General features: G+C 43.4%; 1 protein-coding gene across 1 annotated transcript; it reads right to left on the bottom strand.

Annotated features, from left to right (window-relative positions):
• Window positions 1-781: 781 nt before the first annotated feature.
• LOC139157109 (vomeronasal type-2 receptor 26-like) lies at window positions 782-10470 on the bottom strand. The gene is made up of 4 exons (XM_070733929.1): window positions 10389-10470; window positions 7150-7313; window positions 5997-6126; window positions 782-1686 (listed from the first exon to the last, which is right to left on the bottom strand). The coding sequence occupies exons 1-4, from the start codon at window positions 10468-10470 to the stop codon at window positions 782-784; spliced, it is 1281 nt and encodes a 426-aa protein (XP_070590030.1).
• Between the last annotated feature and the right edge of the window lie 557 nt (window positions 10471-11027).

Genomic DNA, 11027 nt, shown 5'->3' with positions numbered 1-11027 from the left:
GATAGCGCCCAATATTCAAGTATGTCAAGATCCTTCTGAATCTTGAACCCATATTCTGGAGAATTGGCTATTCTTGTCTGTTAGATTGCAAATAAGCACAGACACCATTCTAACACGATTCGTTTTATTAGGAATCGGTAACAAAATAATGAAGAATAAACAGTAACAAAGTAGTAGATAAGAATAACTTGCTCACGGCTATGCTGCACTTTTTAACCTTTTTTCAGCTAGAGGCGTGGCTTAACAGCCTCTTGAATTTCCAGACTGTGGTATAACCAATCTGGGGCCAGTATGCATATTAACTCATTTCCATAACTATTTAAATATTCTATTTACATACACAACAGTTTGGTGTCATCTACAAATTTGATGAGTTCCCCATCTATCCCTTCATTGATGATGAAGATATTGAAGAGTGCTGGGCATAAAATACAGCCTTGGGGGATTCCACTGCATACTTCCCTCCATGTAGAATCAGTTCTGTTGAGCACTACGTGCTGAGTGCAGTTGGTTAGCCAGTTTTCAGCCCATCTAGCGTTGTTGCTATCTAACCCACATTTTTCAACTTTATCTAATAGTAGGTTATGGTCTACTTTATCAAATGCCTTGCTGAAGTCTAAAGAAATTAAAACAACAGCATTCCTCTAGTCCACTAATTTTGTCACTTTGTCAAATAAGTACAATTTAATGGACAATATTCTTTTTGTCATGATGTACTTTGGATATTAGGTTGACTTCAAAAATACCCCAGAATGACAGTGCCCAATTTTAAATTGCCCAATCAGCAATTCTTCTGCCTCATTATATTCTCTTTGCAATTCAGATTAGGCCTCAAGAGGATAATATAGCATTTGGGGGAAAATATGCAAACCAGGAGACCAGCACCAGAGGCCAAGATGGAGAAAATTTCCACAGCCACCATAGACTTCCCTTTGGTGCTCAGATAGGTGGGGAGAAAGGTGATCCAAACACTGCAAAAGACCAGCATGCTAAATGTAATGAACTTGGCTTCGTTAAAGCTGTCAGGCAATTTCCTAGCCAGAAAGGCTACCATAAAACTGATGAGGGCCAGGAAACCCAGGTAGGCAAGGACAGCATAAAACATTGAAATTGAACCTTCCTTACATTCTATGATAGTCTCTCCTACCAAGGAGTAAAAATCCATGTTGGGAAATGGGGGAGAGGTTACAAGCCAGGTGAGACAAAGGACTGATTGGACCAGGGGGCAGCCTAAAACAATGGAGATGGTCACTGGTTTTCCTAAGAGATTCCTTGTCCTGTTCCCTGGCTTGGTAGCCATGAAGGCCAGAACCACCATGACAGTTTTTGCCAAGACAGAGGAAACTGCAAGGGAAAACATGATGGCAAAGGCAGTTTGTTGGAAGAGACAGGAGAGCTTCCCAGGTCGATCAATGAAGAGGAAGGAGAGGAGGAAGCAGAGCAGGAGGGAAACCAGGAGGATGTAGCTGAGATCTCGGTTGTTGGCCTTGACAATCGGTGTGTTATGATGTTTACAGAGAATCAGCAGGACAATAATTGTGAGAAAAGAAAAGAAAAGAGCTAAAGAGGATAAAGCATATCCCAGGGGGTCTTCATAGGCAAGGTAGTGGAACTTCTTGGCAATGCAGTGGACCTTATCCTTGTTGGGGTATTGGTCTTGTGGGCAAGGATCACATTTAGCTGCATCTGAAATCAAGAGTCTTTATGTAAGCATTTAAGAGTCATCTGCCAGGAGCACTCTTTCATGCTTAAGGGATAATTGGATAGACAACAATATAAAAAAATACAGTTAACTATAAAAAGAAGTTAGGGATGAAATGACTATCCCCTTAATCCTATGGCCAGCCACCCATGGAAGTATTGGAATGAACCTCTGTGCATTTGAAGCCTCGGTGGTGCAGTGATTAGAGGGCAGTACAGCAAGCGACTTCTGCTGATCACCAGCTGATCACTGAGTGGAGTCATATGTGAGTGAATATGGCCATTTGTTCCCAAGAGATTGAATTTTGGAAGGGATAAATGAAGGGGAAGCGGCAGAATGGATTGCTGAACTACACAATGAGGTGGGTCCTGAGCTTGATGATGTGGCTGATTTCTTTGAACTGATGAGGATGAGATTCCTTGATGTTGCAAGCCAGCAGGGAAGAGGGGTTTAAAAGTATTTTATTCTATTGTTTCTGGAGTTGCTTCTTTGTTGCGAAGGGGGGCAGCCTGTCAGGCCGAAGCCATCATTTGGAGTTAGAGACTTTGGCCTGCCACAGTAGAACAGTATTATGGGAACTGGGAGGGGTATTAGCATGAGAGAGAAAGTTACTAGCCACAACAAATCCCTTTCTTAGAGTCCAAGGTCAACCTTTGCTCTGCACCAGCGGATGTAAGAAGGAGGTTGTGAAATCCCTGCACTCAGACTAGTCCTCATGATGAACTTGTGGGTATGGGTATGGGGGATGAACCTTAACCTGGATGTGGTACTGGAAGAAAATTAGTATCGGGATGGCAACGGTGTGACCAACATGGCTCTGATAATAAATCAAACCTTGGATAAGAGAATTGGAGTGGAATCTGATTTATTTCTCAGATGCTATTTGGGGAGCTGGCATACTGGGCCTGAAAGTAGACGGATAAGGGTCTAGATAATCAGTTTCATCCAAGGACTGCAGGAACTGGAGCACCACCAACTTCTGAACAATTTTCTCTAAAAAGAGAAGGTTGGAGACAAGATGATAGCTATTCAAAATAGCCGGATCCAGGGAAGGCTTCTTGAGGAGGGGGCACACCACAATCTCCTTTAACGGGGATGGAAAGAACCCCACTCTCAATGAAGTGTTGATCACCATCTGGATCCAGTCTCGATTCACCTCCCTACTGGCCGAAACCAGCCAGGAGGGACACAGGGCCAATAAACAGGTGGAGGAATTAACATCTCCCATGACCTTGTCCACTTCATCAGGCATCACCAGATCAAACTCATCCCACATAACCAGATTAAGACTTGCTCCAGTCATCTCTGTCAATACTGCCCAGTCAGAGTCCAGGTCTTTCTGAATCTGAGCGACTTTATCTGTGAGAAACTGGCTAAATTCCTCAGCTTTACCCTGCAGGGGCTTGTCCACACCTCCTGTATCCAAGAGGGTTGAGTCACCATAAACAGGGCAGCTGGATGAGATTCTGCAGATGCAATCAAGGCGGTAAGATGCAAACATCTTGCCGCCTTGATTGCCAATAGATAAGTCCTAATAAAGATCTTAATAGTGTCTGGTCAGATCCAGATTTACTGGCTCTCCAATGCTGCTCTAGACATCTCTTTTGGGGTTTTATCTCCCACAGCTCCATGAACCAAGGAGACTTCCTGGGTCAACTGCCACAGAGAGGTTTGCAAAGGCACAATCCAGTCCAGAGCCCCTGCTGAGACCTTATTCCAGGCCATTACCAGGGACTGTGTATAAGCGAGTCCAGTATTTCCCCAAGTGCTCTCTGAAACCCTTCTGGGTCCATTAGGTGTCTGGGGCAGAACCACCTAATCAGTTCTCTCCCCCTGCGGTGGAGGTTTGGCACCTGGAAGTCAAGCTGTAACCGAAAATGATTTGACCATGACAAGAGCAAGATGTCTAAGCCCCTTAAATTCAGATCATCACTCCACTGTCCTGAGAGAAATACCAAGTTGAGTGTGTGCCCCCCCTTATGAATAGTACCCCATATTACCTGGGTTAGGTCCATGGTTGCCATGGAAGCCATGAACTCCTGTGCCAATGCCAAGGATTCACCAAGCATTGGTACTGAAGGAGTCTCCCAAGACCATGAGTCTGGGGAAGTCGACCACCAGCCTGGCTACCTCCTTGAGTAGCACATGCAGGGCTGTGGCAATGCACATGGGAGGCAGGTACATAAGTAACAAGCCCACCTGAATCCCTAGGTTCAACTTCAAAAGGAGAGACTGACAACCGACTATCTCAGGAGGAGGGTCCCTGGGTGGGCTGAGAGTCATCTGGGCTATAACTGCTACCCCTCCACCACCGTTCCCTGTAAGCTGCGTGCATGGGCACGCATGCACCCCAAAATACCCCCGTGCACCCTTTTTGAAGGGCGTGCAAGGAGCGGGGCATTGGAGTTGGGGGCGGGGAGCAACGAAAGTGCGGAGGCGCCGCGCTCACTCACCATCCCCCTGCCAGCCCAAAGGGACTGCCGCTCAGACACTATGCTTTTCCGCCCACACCGAAAAAAAATTAGAGGGAACACTGCCCTCCACCCCTTCCCTGGGATTGTGGCTGGTGCAGAAACTGAAACCTGTCTGGGCACATATCTGAGAGGGGAACACACACACACCCTTGGGACCCAGACTGGTCTCAGTCACACATGCCAGGTCGGTCTCCTCATCCAAGGGTGAATCTTGGATAAGGCAGGCTTTATTCATAACCAACCAGGCATGAAGCAGGAGCAGCCTAAGCCCAGGGTCCATACTTTGCCTATCACCAGTTATACGGGTTGAGCTAGGTGACTCTGAGGAGCCAGAACAAGGAATCACTTTTACTCCCTGGCTCCCATGTATCTGCCTTTCCCAGTCAGAACCAGTATGCTCTGGTCCTCTCCCATGCCAGAGATAGTATCCCCCACCCACCTCCCAGGTTTCACTCATACTTGGCAGATCAGTACCATTCATACCAAGCCAGCAGTTATAACTGGATCCTCACTGCCTCCACATGCATATTTTTCAACTCACTCTTCCATATAATCACTCCCTAACTCACAGTAACATAGTAATAAAAATGATTTAAAAATACCCATCAATATATACAATACAGTTAATCTAAACAGCTGCAACCACCCTTGGAATGGTGTAAGCATACATAGGAAGATCCATAGTCATTAAAAAGCTGTTGATACTTGATACTGTTGATGTGCTGAGATGGATGAAATGACTAGAGATATTAAGGGCATAAAAGTCAATTAAACAGATCAACCATGGGAAAAATGGATCCAAAATAGAACAGTTCAAAGAAATATCAAGAGAAATATTCAAACTTAGTGTACATACAAATATATACAAGACTCTCTCATTAAGATCTGCACAAGTAAACATATAATAATATAAAGTAATATACCCTTTTAAAGTCTTTTATCAATTTCATAATGATGTGTTTGTAATCAATAGAGATGTAAGAAATATACAAAACGAATCTGAAATGGGCAATGATCTGCATATGATTATTGAGATTTTTTTAATAGAATTGAAAATTTTAAAAAGGTGGGGTTTTTTTTAAAAAAAGCTGTTGATCCTTATTTCCACGCTTTAGGACTTTAAAGTCCTCTCCAGGACTTTAAAGGACTTTAAAGTATCATAAGTTGTTCTTATCCTCCTAATGAGAATAATCAGCAGAGGGATATTCTTAAAATGGTCCTCTGCAGGGATCCTTTATAGTTCAAGATAAGACCAGTAATCCAAGCATAAAATATTGCCCAGTCTAAAGAAAAAGGCTGTTGCTTCCCTTACTAGTGTCTGCAGTCACCAATGGAGATTAGAAGTCTGAGTCCCAACAGTCTCAAAAATCCCAAGAGAAAGGAGGCTCCTGGCATACTGAGAGTCTTCCAATTGTCCCCAGCATCCCAAGATCCTAGGTTGTTTCCTTCCAAACAACCTGAGCTCAGTTTGCTGTGGAAAAAAGGCACTTTCCATTTACTGGGAACTTCCATGATTACTGTGACTTTCAATGTCAGAGTGATGGTTTTTTCCCACATCATACTGGAACTCTCAAAAAGACTGACATATCTTTCAGCCAGAAATTAGTTACAAGGAAAAGGATGTAGAATTATGCTCCTAGTATTTTGAAAAGTGAAAGAAGGGATTTACAGAGAAAATCCATAAATTGCGCTCTAAAATGCAGAACAATTATTCTATGTAGAATTATTATTCTATGAATATTTATTTTTAAAAAATCAATATTTTGATTTACGGAATGGTTCGCTGATCCTGGAAGATCTACATTTGACGTCTGCTCTACCTGTCTGATCAGAAATAGTTCCTTCTGGACAAGGGGCACATTGGTAGCAGCAAACCTGCTTGCCTTCTGGGACTCTTCTCCTCTCTCCTGCTTGGCATCTCTTCAAGCTACACCTGGCAAAGGGCATTTTCTAAAAGACAAAAGAAAAATGTTTCAGATGACTAAATTAAGCAACAAATCCATTTCTTCGTTTCCATATTTTGTTTCCATTTTCAAATACTATTATTATTATTATTTATTCTTTGTCCAATATACAATACATATGAAAGGGAATAGACATTAAGTGATATATAAAAGATAGGAAGTGAAGAGGAAGAGAAGTAGGTGGGAAGGAAAGAATATATATGATAAAATGGAAATAAAGACAATTGGACAGGGGACGAAAGGCACATCAGTGCACTTATGTACGCCCCTTACTGGCCTCTTAGGAACCTGGAGAGGTCAATCGAGGAGAGTCTGAGGGAGAAATGTCGGGGGTTGGGGGTTGACACTATTGAGTCAGGTAATGAGTTCCACGCTTCGACGACTCGATTGTTAGTCATATTTTTTACAGTCAAGTTTGGAGCGATTAACATTGAGTTTGAAGCTGTTGCATGCTCTTGTTTTGTTGCGGTTGAAGCTGAAGTAGTCGTTGACCGGAAGGACATTACAGCGAATGATTTTGTGGGCAATACTTAAATCTTGTTTTAGGCGCCGTAGTTCTAAGCTTTCAAGATCCAGGATAGTTAGTCTGTTTTCGTAGGGTATTCTGTTTCGGGTGGAGGAGTGGAGGGCTCTTCTGGTGAAGTATCTTTGGACGTTTTCGAGAGTGTTGATGTCTGAGATGTGGTGAGGGTTCCAGACAGATGAGCTATATTCCAGGATGGGCCTGGCATAGGTTTTGTAGGCTCTGGTCAGTAGTGTGAGATTGCCAGAGCAGAAGCTACGTAGAATCAGGTTTACAACTCTGGAAGCCTTTTTGGCAATATTGTTGCAGTGGGCTTTAGCACTTAGGTAATTTGAAATTAGTATTCCGAGGTCTTTTACTGAGTGTGGGTTTGCTGTGAGAATTTGTTTGTTCAGTTCATATATGAGGTTTGGGTTCTTTTTGCCGATGTGGAGGGTTCACCATGGTCTACAATGATCCCTCACCATTTCGTGGTCCACCACTCACGGCTTCAGTGCATTGCGGGTCAGGGGCTCGTGGTGTCTGCCAGGATTCTAGGGCTGTCCGGAGGTCGAGAGGATGTGGTGGAGCTGAGAGGGAGGTGGAAGGCTCATGGTCCTCTGCCTCAGTGCGTAAGAATGAAATAGGGGGTCGGTGGCATGGGTGGGCTACTGCCCGGATGGGGGAGAATGGGGTAGTGAAAATGGAGTTCCACACCAGAGCATCCAATTTGCACTTAAAGATTTTGAAAGAAAATGCAGGGTGTCTTGCATAAGCCACGCCCACAGTGTGGTAGTAAAATTTTGGTATCCCTTCACTGGGTGGCGGGGAGGTCTTGGCGGCTGGGATTCTAGGGCTTCCTGGGGGTCAGGAGGCTTTGGCGGAGCCAAGGGGGAAGAGGAAGGCTCACCGTCCTCTGTCTTGGTGGCTTTACTACTCTGGACGGGATGAAGGGAAGCAAGTTTGCGGAGAGAGGCAGCATATAAATCCAATAAATCTTTCCCTCGGGATCCCTGTGTGCTTTCAAGGAGGCGGCTGCAGCGGCCAGGGGCATTGATACAACAAGATTTCTCATTTCTCATCTCATCTCTGCCTTCAGAAGACCCTTTAATATTTCAAAAAAGTCTCATCCCTACTTTGTGGTTTTTCATTTATCGTGGGTGGTCCTGGAACACCCATGCTAAATGAGGGATCACTGTACCAGAAACCAAGTTCCTATGATCTTCAGTTCAGTGGTATTCTTGGCCCAACAGTTTGTTTGTTTGTTTGTTTGTTTGTTTGTTTGTTTACTTACTTACTTACTTACTTACTTACTTACTTACTTACTTACTGTTGTGGTTCAGCCTGAGGCTGCTCAGGGACCAGCTGTGTCTCTGCTGGCTCCATGCCCGGAGGAGGAGGACAGCGAAGAGGAGGGGGCTGAGCAGTCGGACGGGGGAGGGGAAAGTCAGGAATGGGATGAAGGAGAACAGCATGAGAGCCCTGAGGGGAGGCTCTCCCCAGCCAGTAGCTTGGAGTCATTAGGGGATGAAGCACAAGCCATCATTGACTTGCGACAGAGACGTTCAGATCAAAGAAAGGAGAAATTAAAGAAGTATTATCAGCACTGAATTAGGAACAGCTGGGCTTGGGTGTGGCCCTCCTTAGCAGGGTTTAAAAGGCAGGCAAGCGCTTGAAGCCATGTGGAGTGTTATCAGTTGGAGTTACGGTGACCTGCTTTGTTCTCGACGTCTCTGTTCCTGGCTTGTGGCCCAGCAGTTTGGAAGACCCATGGGAGGTGTAGGTCTGCTATCTACAGCCTCGTCTTGGCAGCAAGAATCCTGTATTGCTGCATGGACTTTTGCCTTCGTGGATATATTTGAAGATACAGCATTTTCCTGTTTGTAAGGACATTTTCTGTTACCTGTGTTTTTCTTGAATTTTATAAACTGCCTTTGCCTTTTACCGGTGTGTCTGGCTTCTCTTTTTGGGTTGGTCTTGGCTTCCAGAGTGACCCGGACAGAACACTTAGTTACTTACTTACTTACTTACTTACTTACTTATTTATTTATTTGATTTTTATGCCGCCCTTTTCCTTAGACTCAGGGCAGCTTACAACATGTTAGCAATAGCATTTTTAAACAGAGCCAGCCTATTGCCCGCACAATCTGGGTCCTCATTTGACCCACCTTGGAAGGATGGAAGGCTGAGTCAGCCTTGAGCCGGTGATGAGATTTGAACCACTGACCTACAGATCTACAGTCAGCTTCAATGGCCTGCAGTATAGCACTCTACCTGCTGCACCACCTCGGCTCTTGGATGCAGGAGATTGGAGCACAGACTTTGGCATGCAAAGAAAGACTCATGACATTGAGCTACAGCTATTATTAAAAAAATAAAACATATCAATCCAACTGAACAGTGTGAAGAAAACAAGTTCTTGGAAGAATTAGTGTATGTTAACAAAGAAGAAATTTGAGGGAGTTGAAGCAACCATGAAGAAATTGGTTCACAGTACGATTTAACAATGTTTCTGTGGTATATAATTTTTTTAATTAATACAATACAATAATGTAGTTTTATTGAGGATAGTAACAGAAGGATGGCTGGTAATAAACTTGAGTTTACCATTTATGAATATCTATGCTTACACCTTCCCTCAACTGTTCATAGGTATGATTGTATCATCTGTCTTGAAATGTTTAATGAGTGCACCATATGTCTACGAGTCTATGGAGAGGGGCAGCATACAAATCTAATAAATAAATAAATAAATGGCTTCCTGGAGGAAATCCCTCAGGAGGAAACTACTTTTTTAAAAGTCCTGTCTTTCGAATTGGTAAATTTACTATTAAATAAAATACATTATTGCAGTGAGCACTGCGAATAGAATAGAACAGAATACACTGCTCAAAAAGTAAAGGGAACACTCAAAGAACACATCCTAGATCTGAACGAATGAAATATTTTCATTGAATACTTTTTTCTGTACAAAGTTGAATGTGCTGACAACATGTGAAATTGATTGTCAATCAGTGTTGCTTCCTACATGGACAGTTTGATTTCACATAAGTTTGATTTACTTGGAGTTATATTGTGTTGTTTAAGTGTTCCCTTTATTTATTTTTTGAGCAGAATAGAATAGAATAGAATTCTTTATTAGCCTAGTATGATTGGACACACAAGGAATTTGGCTAGGGTGGGTGCCTCCTTGCAAGACTATGTACACTTGGGCATTATTCCGGAGACCTATTTGACAAAGGACTCACCCTGGCACTCCAGAGACTCTAAAAGGAACGCGGCGGGCTCCAATCTGATCTCCTTGACATACACATGTAACCTTCACATACTAGGAGGCAAAAGCAGCTGCTTTATATATCCCTTCACCTTCCATGCTGGGAAGTCTAGCAGTGTCTTGGATTATATATGTGTCTCAAGGGAAAAATCAAACTTCTTTTCAGATATCCAAATCTATACAAGGGAAGATAGTGATCATCAACCAATTGCAGTTAATTTTTATGTCAAATCTGATTTAAGACCACCCACAGCACATGACAAGAAACTACTTTCTAACCTTGAAGTGAGGCAAGCCAGGAGGCTCAATTGGTGCAAGGTGGATACAAAGGCAATTTTTAGTTTTATGAACTCTGAGAGGGCCCAATCCTGGGTGAAAATGGTTGCTACACCCACTCAAGACCCAAACAGAATCCTTATTGGATATTCTAACTTGTGTAGCACACTAAGAAACTTTTTTATACAGAACTTGCCAGTCAGGAATCGACAGTCCATTAGATCACATTGGTACGATCTCGAGTGTTCTCGTTCAAAAAAGTCACTAAGAGCAGTCATGCGTTTGGTCCAAAGAAATCCTACACCAAGTAAACATGCAAAGATGTTAAAGCTCAGACGCAACTACAAGAAACTAATAGCTAATAAGAAAGCTCAATATACAGCCGCAGTCTGGTCCAAGCTTGAAAATGCAGCAAAAGGGCCCAACCCAGCTATATTTTGGAATCTTGCATCTGGCTTGTTGAACGAGCGTAGGCTCCTACTTGATATTCCCATCCCAGCCTCAATTTGGGAGGATTTCTATACCACCTTATTTGCTACCCCTGAGCAAGATAACTCAGGAAAGATGATGACTCAGCCCCGGATCCTTGATAATCTTCCTACCTGGAAACCTGTTACAGTGACAGAAATTAAATGCATTATACAGTCACTGAAACCCAGTAAGGCACCAGGTGAGGATTTCCTGCCTCCTGAACTTTTTAAGACACATAGTGACTGGTGGGCTCCACTATTGGCAAGCCTGTTTACATACATAGACAAGACCGGCCACATCCCAACAGGATGGGAACTTTCCATTGTAGTTCCCATACATAAAAAAGGAGACAAGGAAGATCCAA

This window comes from Erythrolamprus reginae, chromosome 1 (assembly GCF_031021105.1).
Source record: "Erythrolamprus reginae isolate rEryReg1 chromosome 1, rEryReg1.hap1, whole genome shotgun sequence".
In the NCBI taxonomy this organism is placed as follows: domain Eukaryota; kingdom Metazoa; phylum Chordata; class Lepidosauria; order Squamata; family Dipsadidae; genus Erythrolamprus; species Erythrolamprus reginae.
This window is presented reverse-complemented; position numbering and strand designations above follow the sequence as displayed.